The sequence below is a fragment of the Furipterus horrens genome, unplaced genomic scaffold, assembly GCF_987537825.1.
Source record: "Furipterus horrens unplaced genomic scaffold, mFurHor1.1.pri manual_scaffold_6, whole genome shotgun sequence".
In the NCBI taxonomy this organism is placed as follows: Eukaryota; Metazoa; Chordata; class Mammalia; order Chiroptera; family Furipteridae; genus Furipterus; species Furipterus horrens.
Window position 1 is genome coordinate 173,103,070 of NW_028327176.1, and position 25,759 is coordinate 173,128,828.

Genomic DNA, 25,759 nt, shown 5'->3' on the forward strand with positions numbered 1-25,759 from the left:
TTAGTTTTAATTAGACTCTTTAATTTATCATTAGATATCCCTTCAGTTGTTCAGAATTTTTAAAAACATATTCACTTTTTACCTCTTATATTCTTGTTTCCTTTAAAATAAAGCTGTCAGTAAATATGAGCATTTACAAAAGCATTATTGTAAACATGATCAACAATGCAGTGTTATCTACATCAAACACAAAATCTCCAGATTTCTTCAGAGTTTGAAGAAATTGGCTTTTTAAAGGAAAATGCTTGTGGATTGTAAAGGTCTAATGATAAACCAGGCATTTCCCTTTAACAAGTTAAAGATGCATGAAATGTAAAAACGTTGATAATGAAGACAGGTCACTTCAGACCATATAAAATGCAATTAAAGGATGGCAAAATAAGACACTATGAAATGCTCTTCAAATCTCAGAAAGTCACAAGTGTGAAGTAAAGCAGTAGCATATATTCTTTATTTTTGTTTAAAGTTGATTAAACAAACAAAACATTAATCCAAGGCCCGGCTGTACATTTTATTCTATTGGCAAATCTATGTGTTCTTGATGAAATGTCTATGCTCTTAACCTAGGTTTTAATATCTACCCTGATTTTGCTTTGAGAACCAAGTATTCTTTATCAAGGCATGCAATCAGGTCTCTTCAAGCTCCTGGATCTTACCTGCAGAATCTTCCAAATCAATCAGTTTAGGCATTAAACTTTCAGGGAGTTTTTCTGGTAAGTCATAGCCATTCTTCCTAGCAACTACCAGATGAAAAGCAGCACAAAACTCATCCAGTGTCAATGCTCCATCTTTATCAAAGTCTGACAGTTCCCTAAAAGACAAACTTATCATGAATATAATCATATTCTGCTTTGGATCCCTTTATGTTGCAAATAAAAAAAAAAAACCTTCTCTCAGAAAAAGTGCACACAATTAATAACTTTAAAAATTCTATAGGTGGGAAGGTATGTAACAAAGCAAATATAGCAAACTGTTAACTGCAGAATACAGGCAAGGGGCATGTGGGTAGTTTCAGGAATAATCCTTTAAATTTTTCTATGTACTTAAAATTTTCAATAAAAAATGCTGAAAAAAGAGCCCCCTCAATTAAGGTCACCAAAAAATGGCCTTTAACACATACAAGGTCTGTCCAGAAGGTATCTAGCCATGTAACATGAAAAATAAATACATTTATTGAAGATTCAAGAAACACTGTACATAAGACAACGCTTTGGTCCTCTTCAAAGTGAGGCACTTGGGACCTCATACAGTTCTCTCAATCACCATCAGCTGCCCTATCGTATTTTCCTGAATCTCACCGACAATCTGAAATAGCTTCCCTTTCAAAAGCGTTTTAGTTTTGGGAAAAGCCAGAAGTCACAGGGCACCAAATATGGGCTACAGGGAAGGATGAGTCACCTGGGTGATTTGATGTTACACTAAAAAACTCTGTACAAGACGTGATGCATGAGTGCGTTGTCAGGATGAAGTGGCCAATCACCAGATAGCCATAGCTGTGGCCTTCTGAACTATCTGAATAGTTTCCACGGGAGAATGTTCAAGCTTAACGCAAAATCTGATGCAGATTCGTTGCTTTACTCTCTGAGTCATTTTGAATGTGACAGCCACACAGTAAAAGTAATCATTCAACAGCATCTACTGCCCCCCTTGACTAGTACAGTGAAGTCATCACTGTTCACCCATGCGCATTCCGGTCCACTCTTCTTGGCTGCCAGATTGCACTGATGTTGTGCAAACTGTTCTTGTTATATTAACAATGGCTGGACTTTTTCTGGACAGAGCTCATATGTATTTTTAGAAACAAGATTTAGTTGAAGTCAGGCTTATTTAATAAGTCACTAAAATTTTCTACAACTTTGTTTTTATTATTATTAAAGGTTTACATGTGCATACTTTAAAGCACTCAATACAACTACAAGGCTTGAAACAAAGACAGCAGCCCCCACCCTGCTATCCTTCCATTTCCTACATACAGGTGCAACCATTTCTGTATTTATCATCTTAAATTATAAATAGCATGACTATATTGCTAGTTCTTAATTTTTTTTTGTTTTAGTAGGTATTATCTACCTCTTACTGTAGCACTCTATGCTACTAAAAGCCCTACTAACAAAATTTAGAATACAGAGAAATATGTTGATATAAAGTGGAAACAATGCTGTGTTTATCTGTTATTTGGTTGCTTTTTAAATCCTCAACTGAGGACATGCTTAATAATTTTAGACAAAAGGGAAGGGAGGGAGAAAAACATCGATCAGTTTCCCCCATATGTACCCCAACCAGGGACCAAACCCATGACCTAAGTAAGTGCCCCAACCGGGAGTCGAGTCCGCAACCTTTTGGTTTACGGGACAACTCTCCAAACACCTGAGCTACCCACAGTGGCCAAATCTGATCATTGTTTTTAAGCATCTGTTTTTAAAAAGTAATTTCTGACTGTAATTTAATGACTAATTCCAACCACATAGCACCTATCCAGAGTCTTAAGCCTATATTAAATGGTTGCTAAGCACTGGCTGGTATAGGACTTAATAAACTTGTTTAAATCCAAATAAAATAAACATAACCATGTATGAGCAAACCAGCCTTTATTTTATGCCTTATACTAGCAACAAGGAACAGCTATTACAGCTTACACACTTTTAGCCGCTTTTAAAGAACTACTGTACTGATATCACTTTATTTCTGTTCTATACAGAGAAACTGACTATTTTAAGGCAATACTGAGTTAAGAACATTCTTGAAAAGGTTAGTCTAATAGCTTGTTTTTTAAGGTTAAAAAAATCTACCTGCAAGAAACTCCTTTGAAACAACCCACATTACCCAACTGATATATACCACACTTACCAAATATGAGAAAGTTCAAGAATAGGAAGCTTTGATTTTGTAAAAAACTCTTTAGCTGCAGATCCTGAAATATGAAAACAGTGTTGTTTAGCATTATTCTGAACTTACAGATCCAAGAATAACATGTGGTAAGTCTTAAGACCGTTCTCATTGGAAAAAAAGGTAACCTTGACATGTGTATGTCATGTTTTTGGTCTCTAGTGATTATAAGCTCTTTTCAGACAAACAATTTGAGAAATAATGATCTTTTATAACCTCTAATTAAAACTGTGTCTTTGATATTATGAAATTGAGACTTTGAACTGTCTCATCTAGAAGAATTTGTTTTTAACAACTCACCTGGAATAAATCCATTTAGATCAGGCTGAATGGTTTTAAATTGGTTTACATAATACTGTCTTTGTTCATCTGTTATTTTCCAGGGATCATCATAACTACTGGATTGCCTACGAATTTCATTGGCAGTTGTAGCTGATGCTACAGTTCGTACTGTTGTCTGGTCCTGTAATGAAACAATTTTTCCTCAGTCACAGCATCTATCTATATGATTACATGGGCCAAGATTGCTAGGTTATTTATCTTTGAAAGTAAAACTTACTTTTTGTGGATGTTTAAAATATAAGAAGTCTTCACACTCATCAGCGAACCACATATTTATAATCAGGTTACTGAATGTTTTCAGACAATGATTATATAAATGAGTTGAATGACAGCAATATGTAAGCAACAGAAAGTTATGAAAATGTGCTAAGAAAGCCAAGCAAATACATTCCTAGATGCTGAAACCTTTCAAAAGTTCACTAAGGTATTAGAAAGAAAATCTGCCAAGACTTTTAGTGAAACGTTTCAATAGCAGGCTTGAAGAAGAGGCACAGAGCAGAGGTCTGTGGATTTTTTTTTTAAATAAAAGAATGAACTTGCATTTATAAAATTTGCAACAGCAAAATATAGAAACAATGACTGCAGCAATACTCTGAATGAAGCAAATAAAAATGCAATACCAATAAAATGTCACACCTGGACAGAAGCAGGATGCATGGTTAAAAGAGTACTGGTTGGTGGAGTATCTGCAAAACTGACCCAATTTTCTTGAGGTGGAGGTGGAGAATGCCCTGACCACACTGTGTCACCAGCAGAAGAACCTAAAAGCAGAATGGGTAAACATGCTAACTTTTAAAGAAAAAAACATTACCAGGCTTTTTATTGTAAACAACTAACCATACACATATTATGTAAGTATTCTTTCAAGCTCTAACTTTGAAAAAAATGTTAATTTCCAAAATGAAAAATCTGTTCTGTCAACTTAAAATTATCTCATTTAACTCTATTAAATTGTTACTGAGGTTTCCCTGTCAATACTGAAACTATTATAATATAATATAATATAATATAATATAATATAGTATATACCTAATATCCTGGGAAATAATTATTCATACTAATTTTACCTTCAGAGAATCTGGTATCTATAGGTTTTTTCCCAAGCATCACAGATATAAGTAAAAGCAATTACCAGTGTTCAAAGTGATACATCTTACTTAAAAAATTTTATAGTTGGCTTTTGTTTCTATTTAAGACACTCAAATTACAACTAAGAATTGTCTTAGAGGCAACTCTTAAAGGAATGTTACCAAGTTTCCTTCAATTTACACCTTTAATCAATGAACGTTACTTCTAGAACTTCTAAATACCTGACTGTGCTTCACCAAAGGGAGACCAAAATGGCCCAGGTCCGGCAAGAGGCCTCTCGCTGTTTCCTCCGCTGGGATGACGGTTGTGTTTCCTCCATGTGTGCGGAGAAGTTGGTGGGGACTGCTGTGGAGAAACTACTGGAGATGCAGGTTCCTAGAAAGAATATTATTTTTAACTTTTAATTTTAAGGTAGCATGTTCATTATTAAGGCACTCAGTACAAGTTTCAGTGTAAGCATCTACACAGGATGTCGACGGATAATACTGACATGCACATGACTACCTGTTGATCTGCAGAAGTACGAGACTGGACAGTGTCATGGCTTATGGATCCTTTTTTCACTTGCCCCCTTCCAGGTGGTGGAGGAATTACACCAGAATAAGACCCTTGGTTTTCAGAATCTGAAGAATATGAGGCTGCATGGCGAGATTCCTGTTCATTCTTTGAAGCAACAAATCTTGGCAGAGGAAGGTCCTTCACTGTTAACCACAAAAATAATTATTACTTTAAAATAAAAAATGATGCACACATTAAAAACTGAAATTGAGATAAATTAGATATTAGATAGAATTTTTGTAAGAACTGATACAGAAGCAACAGACATAAAATGCCTATCATTATGAAATATACACCATGGTCTCCCTTAACAATCTCAAGGGAGACTCTAACCTAGAAAGAAATAGGACAATGTGGTGTTACTATTTCTAAGACGTTATAACAATTGCGGTGCGAAATGTCTATTGCAGGTCTAGCCCTATGTTTGCATTTTATATTCATCTCATCTCAAAATGATATTAAACCTGCAAAGTCCCTATTTTACATGCAAAGAAACTGGAGCTCCAAGATGCCACAGTAACTAACAGTAACTGACAAAATCTGAATGCAGGTTGGTCTGACCCCAAAGCCTAGGCTGTTTCTACTCAACACTTATTCTCTAAAGTAAGATGTTAGAGTTCTAAGTAAAACACAGAATATGTCACTAAGTTTCAGACTAAATTAATCTAGACATTTTCATGGCAGAAATTCCAGAAATTATCTTACTGTTCACCTACCAAGGACAGTACAAACTGCTCAAGCTATCGATTTTAGTCTGGCTTATTTCACTCCTACAGGCAGATACTCCACTTTCAATTTTAAATAAAGAAGAAAAATAAAAACTAAATTTCTTGGTAGGTCGGTCATACCTCATACTTTCATATTAGAATAATATAGCAGCAGAATCATTTTTAGAAGAAAATGTACCTCCCTCCACTATGATTACCTAAGTGTCTCTCCTTAGAATCTCCATACTAAGGGGGAGATTAAGTTTTTTCAGTATGTATGTAAAGAATTCAAATTACCTGAAAAGAATATAAACTCTCAACACTATAAGAATGATGTGTGGCAAACCACAGCTCAACACTAAAAACCTCCAACTGACTAATAAACTAAGCCAGTACTTAAAACTATTGCATTACAGAAAATGCAGTTTTCTCTTTCCCTTTTTCCCTATGAAAACTACAAAATTCTCTGCATTTAAGTACTTACGTTATAAAGCTTCCATCTACTTCAATATCAACACACCTCCAAATAACAAAAAATTAATTATCCTAAGTGATACTTATCAGGCACTCAGATATGTGTAACTAGGTTTTAGTCTGTCAGTATTTTACTATTGTCTCTATCAATCAGAAAGTTTTATCTAACTAATACTTTCTCATTTTATATGGAGCTTTCATAGTGTTCACAATCAAGAAAAAAAGTGTAATGTTGCTTTATACTTCAAAAAATAAAGAAAGAAAGCATACATAAAGGTCACTACAATTTACCATTTACTTTGATAAAATTATGCACCTAAATTCTAAGCAAGTCTTAATAAATTTAGGCTATAAAATTACCATTTTAATAGTTTTATATCATTAAATATGTATGAAGTACATATATACCATAACATTCAAGATAAATGTTTTCTAAAACTCACAACTTTTAAAAGCATGGTGGTGAGAATAAAGTCATGATGCTATAATATCAGAAAGACTCAACATTTGCCCTGAATTTATTTCATTTGTGATTAGAAGTCTATTTTCATTTCAGTTATTAATGTATTCCATATTTACCTGTATTAATACTTTCCACTCTTAAAGGGAAACCAGATTGGGCAACAGCTACAAGTTTCAAAGCAATATAGAACTGACTTCTTCCAAAATAACCAAGTCTTTTTGCACCACAAAGCTCCATAATCTATAAAAGAACACAATGTAACATTAAGATTTATGACAATAATTATCTAACTGGTGTTGATAACTTCTCCAAAATACATAGCTGACACATTACTCTCAACTTGATGACCAACTTCCTGAAGTTTCAACTTTGTTTGAAAACAAAAAGGCACTGAACTTAAATAAGCAGGTTATTGTTCTACTTACTAAAATCCATGTGATAAGCAATTTTATTATAAGAACTTTTATTTTATAAGAGCCATATTTTTTTAGAAGCAATGTACTATCCACTCTTCTTTATAAACACTGTGCATACAACAGGGCCATGCAAGTGCCAGATTATTTGCAGCCATTTAAAGTCATAAAATCATGTATTAAGTGGAACAAAATAGGGCACATTTGAACCACATAAACACAAATTTGAAAACAACCAGAGATATAAAAATTCTATCAGCAATGGGTAGGACTTTTTTCTCTTATTTTCCAGACTGTATTTAACGTGGTTATACTCTTTCTGTTAATAAAACAATTTTTGTTTGCTGGTTTTGTTTTTGTAGAGTATTAAGGCTTTCAAGGATCTACACTGATCATTCTAGTCATTCAGTATTTCTAGACTGGCTAGCAATTAAGTATCAGACTAGAAAAGAGAATTTCAGGTTTTAAGATTAAATTATAACTCCAAAAGCTGGAGTACATGTCTACTATATAGACATTATAATCTTAAAAGTAAAGTAACCACTGGATATCCTTGTCTCAAGTTCTCAAGAAATATAAATTCGTATAGAAGGAAGCATATTTAGTCTGTTTTCTTTTCCCAAAAACAATCAAAGGAATATTAAGGTGCCTCAGATGCTATGATATTAAATCAGAAGTAAAGTCTGTATCTACTAGAATTCAAAAAAGCAACGTTGTTAAGCAACATATAATAACCATTTGTTTACATGCAGAAGAAAAGACAGTAGGTTTTGCTGTGATTGATCAGCAGTGGAAGAAGTTCCTGTTTCTGTCACTAAGGGATATTACTTCTGTGTAAATTTAAAAGGGCAAGGACAGTCCTGGCCAATGTGGCTCAGTTGGTTGGAGTGTTGTCTGGTACACCGAAAGGCTGGGGGTTCAATTCCCAGTCAGGGCACATATCTAGGCTGTGGGTTCAATCTCAGGTCAGGGTGCAAATGGGACTCAACCAATTCATGCCCCCCACCCAATCAATGAACATATTTTTAAACTTTGTTAAAAAATTTAGAAGGCAATGAGGATAAAGAGGCAGGTTTACATGAAGGCAACCATGAGGAAAAGGAAGGCGAGAGAGGTAAGAAAGGAAAGGCGCCCAGCCTTGCAGGGTACATAGGCATTTTGTTAGGTTACTGTCCTTATCCACCGCCCTTTTCTGCCCACTTGACATCCCTGAAGGAATCATTATACACCTAAGATGCTTTTGTTTATAAAACAAAGCATCTAAAACATGCCAGGTATAGGCTAGCTAAAGGGAGGACCTAAAAGGAAACATACAGGATATTTAGCCTTGCTACATCAGCTTCAGGGGCCTGTGGGACACTCAAGGGGAGATGTCCAGGGAACAGTTAGAAACGCAGAGGTAGCCTCCAGCGGGCGTGAGCTGTGGCAATGGGCTCTGTCCTGGAGAAGCAGACAACAGGCGATGACGGCCTCTGGGGCGGTAAATGAGGCCTCCTGCAAGCCCAGAGCAGTGAAAGGAAATGCCAGATAGAAAAAGAAGTCTATGAAAAAGGCACGGGAACAATACCAGAAGGAGAAGCAAACTACACTTATCACAAGGACAAAATAGATAAAAGGAATTATGAAATAACTACCTAAGGAAACTATACAGCCTTTAAAACTCACTGCTTAAAGTATTAGTGTTATTAAAACAAAAAGCAGTGTATAAATATAATTCAAATTTTATTGAGAGGTACATATAAATGGCAGTGAATATGCCAGTGTTTATTTCTGTGCTGAGATAAGGGATATTTCTGTTTTTACTACATGAGTCTGTAGTTATTGCAGTACTACCAAAAAATATATTATCATTTGCTCAGAAAATTGATAAATAGTTTATAAAATAAAGAAACAGCAGGACCAACTAAAAAAGGGAGAAATGTACTCTATATTTTGCAATTAGGAGGTTTTTGCTGCTTGAGTAGGGATGTGGCAGGGTAAAATACAGTTTGCAATGAGTTAAGGAATGAACAGGAGGAATTTAAGTGGAAAGACAGGTACTGAACAGGTTAAGACGCTTGGTTCTGAAAGAAAGTTTAGGAAGGTAATTTTGCTTCTCCATAAATCTCAGAGCTAGTCAGTGGAAGAATTGGCACTAGAAACCAGGTCTTTTCATTCCAAACCCAAAACTTTCCAGAGTGGTTAGGAGAGCAATGAAAGATACTACCTTTTTACTGTATTATGTATACAAAATGTTATGAGTTTTATGCCAAAATTCCACCCCAGGAAGCACAAAAAGAAGCTTGAGTATAAGGGGAACAAATGGTAATGGGGAAAAATACAATAGAAAAAAAGTTTTTCAAAAGACGAAAAAAGAAGTTTGAAAGGGGAGAGAAAAAGGGCTCCAAGGCAGTATTTGCTGTTATTTCTCTACAACTGATCCTGTGTGCACCAGCTAAGCACTCAATTTGGGGCCCAAATTAGGCATGTGTGTCACTGATCTCTCTCCAAGCTACACCAAGTGGAGATGCCACAGGCTCTTGAGAGCAGGGGAAAAAAGGGCCGTGGCCAGCATGGCTCAGTTGGTTGGGCATCTCCAGCGAAGGGAAACGTCACTGGTCCAGTTCCTAGTCAGGGCGCACGCCCGGCCTGCAGGTTAGGTTTCCTGTCTGTACCTGTGCGAGTGACAACCAATCGATGTTTCTCCTTCTCTTTCTCCCTCCCTTCCCTGCTCTCTAAAAACTAAATAATATTTTTTTGGGGGGGAAAAAACAAAACCAAACAAGGAGAGAGGAGGAAAGGAGCTGTGACATACAATTTACAAAAATAATTTCTGATGAAACAGAATCAAGAGGTCTGATTTATCATCACAATCTTGGGAATTAGACAAAATGTGTCACTAAAGAAATAGTTGGAACAAATTCCTAAAGGGAAAACTGCGGGATCAAAGTATTTGTATATTTGAAAATGTAATAGCTATCGCCAACTGCCTTTCAAGAAAGTTACCGAAATTTACTCTCCCACTGGCAATATGAGAGTGCTTGTTTCTCAACTTATCTCCAGGAACTTGAAAAACCACTCACACACATAGAAGTATTACCTCTTGCTCCCTACGTTACACAGTTTTGTAGAGCTAATCCTACACTTAAAAAAAAAATTATTTAGCTTTATAACATTTAAATATTTAGTAAGGTTAGCCCAGTTCTCAATTTTTTTTCTTATTTAGAATTTTCTGGGCTACATATTCTCATATAAATCTTAGAACTGTGTATCAAAGAAAGTGGAGATTTTAACTGGGATGGTAATTTATTTACAGAAATATTCTTAACTTTCACAGGACGACTTCTAGTGTTTTATCATCATGCGTGATACTGGTGTAACACTCTGCGACACCTCTGCCATCTTAAGTAACTATTCAGCCAGTTCTACTGTTCTAGGAGTTGTTTTTGTTTTACATTTTCAGAAATCACAAATAGGTATTAACTTTATTTTGTGCATATTTGGGCAGAAAACTAAAAGATCATAATTTTTCTCTTTGGCTTATTAAATTAATAATTCTAGTAACAGAGTTCCTAACATGGAACCATCCTTTGATCCCTAGAATGAATTCCATTCAGTCATGGTATATTACGTTAAAAATATAAGACTCATAAAATTTTAACCACAATTTTAAAATGATTAAGCTTTAAACAAAAACAAACCTATACCTGAAAGGTTTGGAATCAGTACTATGTTGACTTTGTAAATACAACTAGCAAGCTTTACCTTTTCTTCTCTCTGGTTTGAAATACTTTATATAAATTAGTAATTATATGTTCCTTAAAAATGTGTAAGAATTCACCTATGACACAGGGTAAACATGTGTATCTTGGATATGTGTCTCCATGTTAATTTTTATATATTAAGTTTTCTACCTCTAAAATACATAACAATTTCCTAGAACATCACTTATCACCTCCAAATTTTTAAATTTATTGTTAGTTTAGCCTATTCAGAGTAGTCTCATTGTTTTAATGGACTCTCTGTAAGGGACAAGGAAACTGGTGACTCTCAGACCAGTAGGAAATAATTAGCAGCAAAGAACAAATGTAATTAAATCTTGAATCAGGGGGTCTCCGAGCCAGAGTCAACAGTATCAGCACACTTACAAGTCAGGAGGGGACATTCCGCAGCTCAGCACAAATGCCTCTGAGATCAAAGGGGGAAGATATTCATCATCAAACACAGGGAAATGGAAAATGTAGCTAGACAGCCCAGCAAACAAGTTAGGAAAACTTCAAGGGAGAGCTGGAGACAAACCAGATTACCCTTAGTTAATCACTACCCTTAGTTAATTTAGTAATTTAGTTAATCGCATTAGAGTGTAACTGAATTATCCAGCAAATGGAGAAATGGGGGAGAACAGGGAAAGGGGAAGGAGGGCAGGCTACTTGCGTTAGTATAAAACCAATTTGCTTGTCTGCTTCCGGACACACACACACGTCCCTAATATGGCTGTGTCCCACTCTGCAGACCTGTGAATAAACATGCCTTGTCTACTGCTTAAGTCCTGTGTCCCAGTGATATATTGTTAAGCATTGCTCACACTCTCTATGGTAATTTCCCCTTAATCTAAATTTTGCTTGTTGTACACATGCTCCTCTTTCTCTAGACCAATAAAACCACTTAACTTTTTGGGATACAGATTCCCAGACCCCTTCCTTTAGATCCCAACTCAACTAGGAAACCCAGTCAGTGGTGGCTAGTATACTGCTGATAAGTTACTGTAAATTAATAACCTTTATTTCATTAACATTATAAAATGTACATGCTCATGGTAAAATAAATGAAATGGTACTTAAGGATACAGAATGAAAAGTTCCCATAATTTCTGTCAGAAATAAGAATTCCTTTCATGTGTTCTTCCAATTTTTTTCTACATGTATACGAATACGTTAGCACACATATGTAATACACATATTTTTTACAAAATATATATTGGATATAATTTTTTCACATATTACTCAAACATCTTTTTATATCAGCATACAAAGTTTTCTTTGAATTTTTTTAATGTGTCATTCCATTGCATGGATATACCTATTACAAATTAAATACTCCTCTACTGAGGGCCATTTAGGTTTTCCCAGCTTTCCATTACAAATAATTTCACAAATAATCCTGTGCCTGTATTTTTGTACACTTGTACAACTGTAAACAACTACCTAGAAATGGAATATATTTTTAAATGTACCATAATCAAGTATTACAGACAGACTGAAGGACTGTAACATCTCAATGATCAGCACAGAATCCTGGCTGCCTGGTCTAAATGAGAGAGAGGTCCAAGTTCTCATTAATTTTATTGGCTTCACAAAGTGATATCAGCCCTAAATAAGTCAGGACTGATTTCTCTGTACTGTTTCATAATATTTACCAAACAGGCACTAACCTCTAGGAAAATAAACTAGATTGTAGTTCACTTTAATACCTACAGAGATCAAGGTGACTAGGGAATCATTCTGTATCATTCATATAGCACTTGAGCAAGTTATATAACTTCTACAGTGCCTCAGTTTCCTCACATGTAAAATGGGAAAAATATATTACCTCATAAGGTTGCTATGAGGCTTCAGTGAGTCTGTATTTAATAAAGCACGTAAAGACGGCCTGGTCCACAAACATCATTACCACTGCTTTTTCTTTATTACCCTGATCATAATGTACTTTATATAGTCAGGGACTTCAGAGCCCAAGTCATTCCTGAAAATCACATTTTCTTCAGAGCTGAGAGCTAATGCCTTTAGGTACCAAAGTAGGTTTTATTAAAATTTTTGATGGAAACTATTCTAAAATAGAGGATGCCCTTGTGCCTTAAGTATTTTGAACTTCTGATTTAAGACAATACACAGAAGCACAGAAATTTGTCCTCTGCCTTCAGGAATCTTATTACAATGAAAAGAGAGAATATATCCACAAAAATAAGTAAGAGGGAGAGGGGAACGGCAAGCTGACAAGAAATGTCAATAAAAGTTTAGTAATCAGAAAGCAGATGGGGTCTACTTAATGCAGAAAGTAGAAGAAATCAGTGCCAAGAATACCCATGGGAAAAAATCAATTTGCCCTGAAAAATCCTGGGACTCACCCAAAAAGCTGGATATGACTAAGGGTGAGACTCCCTATTTCTACAGCTGCTCACTGAATACTAGCAACCAGACTTTACCTTCCGAGTAAAAACAAAAAAATGGAAGTTATATCTCTAAAAAATGAAGTGTCAGGAAAATACACTAGGATGGTTGTTGTTGCCCCCCAAGAAAAGCTTGTCTCTAGCATTTAGTAATCCAGCTTCAGAGGTAGTATCCAGTCCAGTCCTGGTGGGAGGTGGGAGGCAGGCGGCCTTCTGAAGGGCTTTGCCCCACCACAGAGCTCAGGTTTCCTACTGACTTATTCAATATGAACAGGTACTAAAGATCAATAAACAACTGAGCAGAACCTACAAAATGGAAGAGAACTGCTCAATTTACAAACAGGAAGAAAAAACTCTAAGTGGAAGATGTAACTCAGGAATGAAAGAACACTTGAAAATAATCTAATGAGAATCCTCTGACAGGTTTAAGGCAATACTGCATCCATAAAACAGTAACAGGATACTATGAAAAGGGGACAGAGAATAAGACGTATGGAAATATACAAAGCTCAACAGAAATACAAGAAGATAAAGAAAATTTTCTCCAGAGGTAGGAAGGGGAAAGATAAAGTGGAAAATGTAAGAGAAAAGAAACAAAGAGGAATTAAAAAAACTAAATTTTAATTAAAATGACGTCTACAAAGAATGTAGGAAAAACAGAAGAGTAATAATTCAAGAACAAGAGTTTTCCTCAAAGCTAAAGGACAGAAGTTCTTCATATGTAAAGAGTATACTGAGTGCTCAACACAATGGGTTAAAGAATTCCTAAACACATGTCTGTGGAACTTCAGAATAGCAAGGATAAAACAAAGATCCCAAGAGCACCAAGAACAGGCTTAGGGCAGGTGGATAAAGGGGAGAGGCACTAACACGTCAGAAGAATTATTAACCAAACTGGAATCCCACTTCTCATCAGTAACACTGAATACCAGAAAACAATGAAGCAACATTCTCAAGGTGCTAAAAAAAATTATTTTCAACCTAGAATTCTATATCCAAACTAGCATGAAGATGATGGAAAGAACACTTTCATAGGTGCAGAAATTAAGTTTACCTCCTATGAACTCTTCCTTGGGGAAATAGTTGAAGGTACTATTCAGCAAAATCTGGAGAGAGCACATCCAGGAAAAAGTAGATACACGCCAAGAAAGTGGGGAAATAAAAGTTACATGATCAGAACTGTGAAGGAAAAGGGGACTAAACAGCAAACATGACAAGCTCAGGGGGCTACCTGGGAGGCCTAACAAGCTCAGTGACCAAAAGTAACTGTTACTGGTATTGAGCTAGAAAAGGGAAGCAAATAGGACTTACACATTGAGCTTAGTAGAATGGGAGGCATGAGCCTATTTGCTTGCTAGCCAGGAAGCTACAGCTTCACCCTCCAGGGAATTACAGCATTGCTCTGCCAAGGGGATGAACACTGTTCCCTTCCCCTACTCTGATTCTAGGTGGGAGTAGGGGAAGGCAGGCACAGGTGTCATAGAAGTCAAAATGGAGCAGGGGAAGGTGCTTGACCAACCTGGGAAAAGAAGGGATTGGTTGGGAGGTAAACCAATCCAAAGCCTGCAAAAGCTTGGGAAGCTGACGGGTTATTTTGAGAAAGCACTTGGTCTATCCCAAACCCAAGCTCCTGGTTATAACCCAGGTGAACAAAGAACTCTTTTTTGCTCGCCAGCCTGGAGATGCATTTGCCCCAGTTATTTGTGCACTGTCATGCCTGGAAGAATGTGGCCACGTGGGTCTAGCAGACAGAGCAGATGGCATGGGCTTCAAAAGGACTAAGCTTTCTCTTTCTCTCCCCCACTCGGTAATTGCTTGCCCAGCGTGCATACACGTTCTCTCTCCATAGTCACGTGGCCTTAGTGGCAAGGTCGCCAGCCACATGTACTCTGCCACTGGAGCAGACAGGAAAAAGCTAAGCTACCTGGATGGAGACTGAGCCCGTAGGCTCTAAATGACTAAGCTTTAAAATGAAGCTCAAACTCTGGACACTGGCTTTTGTCTTGGCCTTGCTGAGGGCCCAGATGGACTTTTTCCATGGCCGAACAGGGGGAGGTGGGACATTGGAAACCTGGGGTACAGTTTCTATTTCCACACAAATAAACCATGCAACACCACAGTCTTTGGTCTGTGGGTCCTTACAATGTTTTCCTCCTGATCCTGTGGAAGAGCCTAATTTCCGCCAACAACAAAACCACACAGGATGATCTGATCATAAATTCCTAACTTGGCAGGTCATGGTGGATAGACACGCCCCAAGTCTGCAACTTCCTTAGTAAAAGGTTAATTTTTTGCCTTAAGAGAGCTCATTCCATTGTTCTTGTGCATCTAGGTTAACATACCTTTGAAATGCCACAGTAACCTTTTCCAGACCCTCAGGAGGTGTAAGCACCTCCCCCAAACTCCTCATTGTTATCTGTGGCCTGTATACTATCTTCACTTACTGTAATCGTTAAATGTTAATTTTTTCTGTACCCATCAATGTATTGCCTTGTAACCTTTCCCAGAGATTTCACCAGTTTGCCTTCTCCTGCCTCCTTAATCTACCACCAGTGGATTTCATGTACCCTTCCTTTTTCTCCTTTGATTCTAAATGTATAAAAGTAAACTACAAAACTGTCGCTCTCCAAAGCATTTTTTCAATCTGTTGAGATGTTGCTTCCAGAAGTGTCCTCAGTTTTGCTCAAATAAATTCTAATAAATTCTTATAAAAGTATTCTATAGGTTTGGATGTTCTTAAGTTAACACAGTCACTCAACTTGTGGCCTAAACAGCAATCGGTCCAGATCAGAGTAAAATGACAGAAGGTTCCAGGAGGAAGATTGCAGAAAAAAGCAGAGGGGAAGAAATGGATATATGAAAGCAAACAGTTCAAGAAAAAAAGAAAGGCAACTGAGAAATTTTAGGGGAAATAGCTATTTAAGAATATAATCATATTCCTGCTGGAGTTGAACTGGCACCAACAACCATCGGTAGACAAGGTTATAGAGCAAACTGCTACCCCCCAAACTGGAGGCCAATAGAACGTAATTACAGAGACTCAACACCTACTGGAGGAAAAACCTACCAGTACTGTCAAAAATAATATAAACACAGCCACTTCAAATTGGAGTTAGAGCTGACATCCCAGAGAAACTACCTTACATGTCTTTGAAGGGAACCAAAGTTTGGCCACCCTGAAGCTGCCTTCTGGGTTACTGACTTGATTCCGATATATAAAGTAAGTGGTAAAACTATTTTCCAGAGCATTTTCTCAATCCATTGACATTTTGCTCCCCGGCAATTTGTTGTCCGGTTGGCTCAAATAAACTCATAAAAATTCTCTACAGGTCTGGATCTTTCTTACATCAACAACATAAAATGCAAAACTATAAAACTCTCAGAGGACAGCACAGAAGAAAACTTAGATGGCCTGGGATACGGCAATGATCTTTTTGGTACAACAACAGAGCCATAATTCATGAAAGAAAAAATTGAAAATATTCACTTCTGCACTATGAAAAATAGGGTCAAGATAATGAGAAGTCACAGAATGGAAGAAAATGTTTGTAAAAGACTTACATGATAAAGGACTATCCAAAGCATACAAAGAACTCTTTTAAAAAAATACCAAGAAACCCTTAAAACTTAACAATATGGAAACTAGTAAGTTAATCAACATATGGGCCAAAGACCTTAACAGACACTTCACCAAAGATATACAGGTGGAAAATAATATGAAAAGATGCCCCACATCATATGTCATCAGGGCAATGCTATTAAAACAACAATAAGATGCTACTATAAACCGATTAGAACGGCCAAAATCTGGAACACTGGCCACACCAAATGCTGGTGAGGGTATGGAGCAACAAAAACTCTCATTTATTGCTGGTGGGAATACAAAATGGTACAGCCAGTTTGGCGATTTCTTACAAAACTAAACATACTCTTAACATATCATACAGTAATGACACTCCTGAAGGAGATGAAAACTCAAGTTCACACAGAAACTGTTTCACAGCAGCTTCATTCATAATTACCAAAACTTGGAAAAAACCAAGCTATCCTTCAGTAGGTGTGACTAGATAAGCTGGTCCAGTCACACAGTAGAACGTTGTTTAGAACTAGCAAGAATGAACTACCAAGTCATGAAAAGACAATGAGGAACCTTCAACTCATATTACTAAGTGGAAGAATCCAAGTGGAAAAAGCTACCTACTGCATGATTCCAACAATAGGACATTCTGGAAAGAACAAAACTATGGAGATACTAAAAAACAAAAAATCAGTGGGTGAAGGCACAGAGGATCTTTAGAGCAATAAAAATACTCTGTATGATATCATAATGATGGGTATGTGTCATTATACATTTGTTCAAACCCCAGGATGTACATGACCAAATGTGAACCCTAATGTAAACTATGGACTTTGGATGATTATGATGTGTCAATTTGGATCATCAGTTTTAGCAAATGTACCACTCTGGTGGAAGCTATGCATGTACGGGGATTGGGATACACAGGAAATCTCTACCCTCAGCTCAATTTTGCTGTGAATGTTAAATTGCTAAAGCCAATTTAAAAGGGGTGGGGGGATGGGCTCATATTCTCAACTGAAGTTAAGGCAAGAAATAAACAAATAGTTTCAACAGAAGAAACTAAAAATAACAAACTGTGGCCAAGAGAGGAATAGAGAAATAAATTAATGAAATCCTTACTGACCACAGCAGAATAATATCTAAAATTGATAAACCAAGATAAAGTGTGGTTGTTGTTGTTTTTTAAGTATAGAAGTAATCATCAAAGAAATAGTTGAAAAGGTTCAAGGTGGTTTCGATAAGAAATGCTAAGGATAAGAAAGAGAAAGGAAGAGAGGACACTGTTGCCGTTTATATAAGCCCTTAATATCTCTTTGATTTTTTAACCATGTGTAGATATTATTTTTATGAAAATCAAAAGCATATGCTTTTAAAAGGTATACTAAACACAGACTCATATATTTTCAACCACGTAGGTTTTACAAATTATGTATTCAGTGCCTTTCAGAAAAAGTAGAATGTTTTTCTTTCACCAAATAAAATAATGCTATTTAACAGGTTTTGTTGTTGTTGTTCTGTTCTAATGATTTCTGACTTTTCCTTGTAGCCAAGCTCTCATGCCTTGCTGTATCAGCATCTTTCCCATTGTTGCCCTTCTGCCTTGTATGCTATAGCTTAGAAACAGAACCAACCTTTTAAAACTGTATAAAATAAAAATAATAGTTCTTTAATAATAACTCGAAGAGTTCTCCAGTAAGCGAAGTACTGAGTTGATCAAAACGTTCATTTAGTTTTTTCTGTAAAATAAAACACATTTTTCATTTTCACCAATAACTTTATTGATTTGGAGACTTTGAGTAGGTCGGCTATCTCCTGCTATTGGCTTCTAGTGGGTAGAAGCCCGGGGTGCTGCTAAACATCTTCCAATGCATCAGACAGCCCCACAGCAAAGGATCATTTGGCCAAAATGTCAATAGTACCAAGAAGCTTCGCAAACTACCTTTGACATGTTTGATCAGTCACAGTACCTTTTCCATACGCTGCACAAATCTTTTTTTGCATTTCTGTTGCATTTTCACTTTTTTTGAAACAATACACCAAAAATGCTGCATAATTTCTCCCATCTTCAATATTAAAATGGCTGCACAAAAATTCATAAATTTTGATTTTTTTTAAATGCACACTGATATACAGCTGTCACAATACAATCGAACAAAATTGTTTTGAATGAAGTTAAAGACAACTAATCACTACTAGAGCCATCAACTAAAGGAACTTTTTGACCAATACAATAAGTATCATTTTTTACTTCCGGGTATATAAATGTGGTGGTGGTGGCAGGGGCAGGGGTTAACATTTATTGAACACGCACAATGCTAAATAAAGCACAGTGCTAAATGGAGTAGAATTGGTATTATTATCATTTTATAAAGGAATAAAGAGAATCACACTGGCCACATAAATAAGGCCCGAGTATCCAACAAAGTGCAGAGCTATAAATCAAATTTATGCCTTTAATCTCCTATCAAAACATGTTGTACATTGTTCTTTCCCCAGGACAATGTTGCCTACCTCTACCAAGTATTCTTAGTAAATCCTAAGGCATGTCTTACAGTACAGGGTACAAGGAATGCTAACAACAATAAAGGTGTACCAAAGTTACTTTTATTTGAAGTAAGAAAAGACCTAAGTAAAATAGATGCCAAATTATGTATTTGGGCTTGAATACGTGAACTGAATCACAAATATAAGAACTCAAAAAAAAAGAGGGATATATTGAAACTATACATAATACTGAGAATCACCCCAGCAAGCTATCAATATTCTCTCCAAAAGGAAATTTTATAAGTTTAATATAAAAAATATAACAGATGTTCCCTTCACAGTCATTATTAAGTTAAAAATGAGGTGACTCTACGCCACTGATTTTAATTGGCATTCTTCAGTTTAAGTGGGACTGGGTCAGTGGACATGTTGACTGTATTTTTTTTTTTATTTCTTTTTTATTATTGTTTTTTTTAATCCCCCCCACTAAAAATTTTTGTTTGTTTGTTTTTCTATTACAGTTGTCCCACTCTTATTGATTGTATTTTTTTGATAGCTTAAAAGCTGGGGTAGTTTGGTCTACCTGTATGTACAACACCGACTAGCCAGTCAGGGTAACTTTTATTATTCCATTAACTTGTTAGACTAGTCTCTACACTTCTCCAGAACTCATTAACTTTACTAACATGGGAATACTTGTAATGGACAAAAATTAGAAGAAAGCAGGGAACAATTATACTAACCTACAATTAGAAAAGCTATTTACTTGTTATCCCACTTAATGCTCACAGCAATCCTCTAATGGTTGCTACCATTATCCCGTTTGCAGGAAAGGAAACTGAAGCTAAAAAAGTGGCAGAGCCACAATTCAAAGCCAGGTTAGTCTGAGCCCAAAGCCTCTCTGTTCCCAGCTGCCTCCAAGGCACAGCTAAACAGAACATTTAATATTGACACGCTTATGGAGCAGTAGTTCCAAAATGTATTCCAGAAAATATCAGTCAAGTTAAAGGCTCTGTAGTCAAATATGTTGAGATACATATATCACAGTCTCCTTGGAAACATCACAGTGCATTTTTAGCCTATAAGCCCTACAAAATTGTACAGTCTAGAATTGAACCAGTGTTTTTGGTTTAGTGTCTATTAAAATGCTTCAGAAATAGTGGTCCACAGATCAGATGCTCTATATAACACATTTTGGGAATCAATGTTGTAGACTCTAGGACTCAGCCATCAAAAAAGAATGAAATCTTGCCCTGGCCGGATGGCTCCGTTAGCTGGAGCATTGTTACGTGAACCAAAGGGTTGTGGGTTTGAGCCCAAGTCAGGGCACATACAGGAGGCAACTGGTTGAGTTTCTCTCTCACACTGATGTTTCTCTCTCTCTCTCTCTCTTTCTCCCCCTCCCTTCCTCTCTCTCCTAAAATCAATAAACATATCCTCAGATAAGGATTAAAAAAAAAGTGAAATACTGCCATCTGCAACAACAAGGAAGGGCTGGCCTAGAGGCATTGTGCTGAATGAAATAAGTCAAAGACAAACGCCATATGATTTCACTTGTATGTGGAATATAAAAAAAAAAAACAAAACACAAACACACCAAAAATACACTAAATAAATGAACAAGCAAAACAGAAACAAACTCAGATACAGAGAATATTTTGATGATTGCCAGATGGAAGAGGGGTTGGGGGATATGTGAAAAAGGTTAAGAGATTAAGAAGTAGGAATTGGTAGTTACAGAATAGTCATGGGGATGCAAAGTATAGCACAGGAAATACAATCAACAAAATTATAAGAGCTATGTACGGTGTCAGATGAGTACGAAGTTTATTGGAGTGATCACTTCATAAACTATATAAATGTCCAATCAATCACTAAGTGGTAAACTTGAAACTAATGCAACAGTGCACAGCAGCTGTAATTAAAAAAATAAAATATTTAAAAAATAAATAATTATTAAAAATAAAAACAAATACTATAACATGTAACAAAATTATGTAAAATACTATTTTCTAAAATTAAAAAAAATTAATGAAGAGTACATTATTTTATATATACGCCAATTTCCTTAATGTTCAGCTTAGGAAAAGATTTTCATCTCTGCTTCTGTTTTTGACTTATTGCAATATGTTGTTTTGCGCGAAGTGTGAGCAGACACTACCACTTCATACAGACATGTTCTGGAAAACAGGACTATTTAAGTAGCCTTTTCAGATCATGCTGATATTATTTTCTGATACCACAACAAAAGTTAATGAGTGGTAGTTGCTTAATCGCTAGTTGCAATATGGAATCCAAAGCCACATCAATAACTTTTTTGCTTATTTCTTACATTAAAATTCATTGGTATCTGGTGAACTGTACTCCATGCTGATCATTGGTAAACTCTTGGTCCAATTCCAAACGTTGACACATTTCATTTATAAAATATTTTAAAATCACATTGTTAAGACCACCACTGATCTCACTGAAAAGTCACTAAATATTGGGAAGCAATCAAGCCCATTCCTGCAGATAAGTTTTCCAAAATCCTAATTTTTGCCAGAAAGCTTGAATTTTATCATAAGTAACAAACAGTTGTTTTCTTTAAGTGACATATTCTTCATTTTCAAAAAAATATTTGTCCAATACCAAGCAAGTTATTCCTTCAAGAACAATGATGTACCATTAAAAAAATTTGGGTAGTATAGTTTACAACTCAATAAAATAAGTACTTTTCCTCAAGACAATCTTCATACTTAAGTATGCAGAAATGCTTTATGCTTAATTCCCATTACACCACACAAAATGCTAAAAAGAGATGCTCAAGGGTTAATATTCAATAAAATTATCTTCTGCACATATAACATTCTTAAGTGAAATAGGCTTCCTTACTGCATGGCAGTAAAAAATACGTTACTAGTACAGTTTGGTGACACTGCATTGATTTGTGCTGAAGAACCAGTAGTTTATCTACCACTACTACTGCATTAACCATGCAAATGTCATACAGGGGAAAAAAAGAGGTAAATAACATCTTACTATTATTATGAAAACAACTTTGACCTCACAGACCAGGAGTCTGTAAACAGAGCTTTGAGAAATGCTACTACAGAGCACACCCTCTTATTCTATCTACAGTGTGAAATCAGAACACAGTGTTAGGAGGACCTTGTGCTCTGCTGCTACTGCTATACATTCCCTGCCCTACAGCAGCCACTGAAAATGCAATGACTACAGGTACAAGTGACATGAATTAGTGAAACTGGCCAGGTGGGAGAACATAACGAACTAAGGAAAGCAGGTGTGAAGGGAGCAGCTGCTAGTCAGCTCCAGCTAACCGCTGCTATAGAACATCTGCCAAATGATGCCATTTTAAGGTTTTTCTAAAGCTGGAAATCTGGGATTTTCTATGATATGTTCTCATTTTTAAATGATACTAAAGACTCAAAATCATATTTTAAAAAACGTTCAGACCAAATTAAAACACTTGGACTATCTATCTACACATTCTATTCCGGAGGGTATTCTATAGTTAATACTAGAAAAATGGCAATAAAATAGTAAATGGCAAAAACTGTAGTAATGTGCCTTCAGGTCCTCTAGCAAGCAGAGTGGAAAAAGAAGGTGAGGCCAAGTTTCATGAAATATATACACATACACAGGCATTATTATATATTAACTTGTCCTACTTATATAATAGTCCTAGAGTGTTTCAGCTCTATGAGACTCTGGGTGCCCAGAAAAAAATTATTCTTGGTACCATCAGTGAATCATTATATCATGGCTTTACATAAGATCTTGTTTTCTGGCCAAGTGACTCAAGGTACCAAGACAGCTGAAGAGTAACCAAGGACATTAAGTCAAAGAAAATGTATTATTTCATCCTTTACTGGTGTGTCAGGTAGAGTCCTTACATACAAAGTTCCTCAGTATAAATAATACAAGAATTCTAAAACACCTCTTCCTCTTTTCCTTCAAAAAGTCAGTCATGTTCCTGCTTCATGGGCTTTGCACTTGCTATATCCTCAGTATGCTTTCCCCTGAGATATCTGCTTGGCTGGCTTCTTCATCATTCAGGTGTCATGTTCTCAGAGGCTTTCCCTGAGCACCCTACTGGTTTACTTCTTTATTGCAAACGTTAACCAAAAGAATGAGACTTCAGAGAACAGGGAAGACCTCTTGTATTCTTATATTCTCAGGACCAAAAGAACTTCTGATGCACAGTATCTATGTTTGTTGGCTGGATAAATTAATGATATATTTTTGAATAAACTTTGCTGCAGTCTCTTTCCACTCCTATACACAGGCTACCAGGTTGACATTTCTACAGCATGGCTCCAGATGTTTATTATATTTTAAAGAACAAACTTCTAAGTCTAGCATTCAAGACTCTCCATAACATAGCTTCAAACTTCCTTCCCTGTCTTATTGTGACCTCTCTAGACTTGAGCTCTCCTATCGCCATACTTTTGCTTTTCTCTCACCATATTCCTCTCTAAACTGTCTGTACATTAAAATTACTCTTCATTCACAGCCCACCAAAAGAGCTTCCCCCTTCTTGTAACATTTTCTATCCTCCCTGCTCCAAAAGTACTAGTATTCCAGGTTTTACCATTCAGTTATCTGAGTTATCAGTGTAATTATGTTAACCACAGCACACACTCCCTATATCCCCATTCCTCCATTAAGCTTCTTGGGTGCAGGGACTATGATTTAGTCATACTGGAATCTCCTGCAAGATCTGGTACTGTAGTTTGCACAAGGTAGACACTTAGTGTTGAAGGGACTCGCTCCCCAGTGGTGCTCACACCCTCCTTATTTACCATATTCAGTCTGTTAGACAGTCTTCATTTGAATTATTTTTTAGTTGAAAAGATCATTTTTACCATTCTTTAAAAATTAAATATTTCCTAACAATAAACAATACTTGCTTTGTCCAGGATGTTTAAATTATACATGATCCATACATATCATGTTCACCACTGCAATACATTGTGGCAAAGAGAAAAGATCGAGGAAAAAAGTCAATGGCAAGGAAGATAGGGGGACATACAACGTCTACCTGGAAAAAGTCCTGCCACTGTTAATATAATGAGAACGATTTGTGTGACATCGATGTAACCTGGCAGCCAAGGAGAGTGGACTGGAATGCACATGTGTGAACAATGATGACTTCACTGTACTAGTCAGGGGGGGGGGGGCGGTAGATGCCATTGAGTGAGTGTGTGTGCTGTGAGGCCATCGCATTCAAAATGATGAAGCGAGTAGAGCAACAAATCTGCATCAAATTTTGCATTAGGCTTGAACATTCCTCTGCGGAAACTATTTGGATGATTCAGGAGGCTTTTAGGGATGATGCAATGGGTGCAGAGCAAATAAAAGTGGGACACAAATGCTTCAAAGATGGTCGAGAACCTGTGGAAAGTGACCGATGTTCTGGAAGGCCTGCATCACGCAGAACTCCTGACATTGTTGACGGTGTATGGGCTGCAATCAACAAAGACTGGCAGCCGAGAGTCCAAGTAGAAGCTGATCTTGGGATTCCAAAAACGACTGTGTCCAAGATTTTGACACAGGATCTTGGCATGAAATATGTTGTGGCAAAATCTGTTCCATGGCTTCTGCTACCAGAGCAGAAGGAACAGTGTGCTGCAGTTGCTGATGACTTGATTCAAACTGCTATCAATGAACCAGACTTCCTCAAGAAAGGCATAACTGGAGATGAATCATGGGAGAACTATGTGAGGTCCCAAGGTACCTACTTTGAAGGGGAATGAAGCGTCACTGTCCTATGCACAATGTTTCCTGTATCACGTATCTTCTTCAGTAAATGTCTCCATTTTTCATAGTACATGGCTGGATACTTTCTGGACAGACCTCATACATCAAAGCCATTCCAGCATGACTTAATTTTCTTCCAAATACTGCTGTCAACACAAGCTACGCAGACACACCAACCTCTATTATTTTCCTTTATCACAAAAACAACTGAATTTAAATACTTAGCACAGTCCAACAAGCAAGTGGGTAACTAATATCCTTTATTGCATTCATGAAGCATGTTTGCATTCCTAAATGACTTTAGCTATTACTTAATGACCAACTCCACTGCCATATTTCTTGACCAAACTCAGGTCTCAAATGAAATGCAATCTTACCAACCCTTTCCAGATACTCAGTTGTACTAGAGCAAATATCTCAACTCACTTTCACTACATTATCTTCTTACTCAAAACCTTTAATGCTTATCGCTTGGTTTATACAACTCAAAGGATCTTTGATTTCAAGCCTGCTTCCCAAGACCACACTGCTTCTTTGCTTTCTCCTGCTATGATTTTATCTCAACTTTTACATAAATATGTGGGCACTCCCTTAGTTCTTTTCGTCCTTTCACTCATACTTTCATACTTCCATTTCACCTATCAACCACTGTCCTATCTGAGTTAAGGTGAGTTCTTCAAGTTTTTCCCCAACAGCATCCTTAGGTAAAATAAAAAATTATATACATTATTGTGTTGACCAATGGCACACATTAATTTCCAGACCACATCAAAAGTAAGAAATGTATAAAATATGTCATAACTACTATAGCAAAATAGCAATATAAGATTTCCTTGAGTCCTATATGTCTATATC

General features: G+C 36.5%; 1 protein-coding gene across 4 annotated transcripts in view; it reads right to left on the reverse strand.

Moving 5' to 3' along the window:
• Positions 1–25,759, reverse strand: part of REPS1 (RALBP1 associated Eps domain containing 1) — a 73,577-nt gene that overhangs the window by 32,799 nt on the left and 15,019 nt on the right. For all 4 annotated transcript variants that reach the window (XM_090279916.1, XM_090279915.1, XM_090279918.1 and 1 more), the window contains exons 2-8: positions 6,636–6,759; positions 4,822–5,018; positions 4,539–4,692; positions 3,865–3,989; positions 3,187–3,349; positions 2,848–2,911; positions 657–811 (exon numbers count right to left, since the gene is read on the reverse strand). In XM_090279916.1, coding sequence (XP_090136042.1) covers positions 657–811; positions 2,848–2,911; positions 3,187–3,349; positions 3,865–3,989; positions 4,539–4,692; positions 4,822–5,018; positions 6,636–6,759 — 982 coding nt within the window. The remainder of the gene's footprint in view (positions 1–656; positions 812–2,847; positions 2,912–3,186; positions 3,350–3,864; positions 3,990–4,538; positions 4,693–4,821; positions 5,019–6,635; positions 6,760–25,759) is intronic.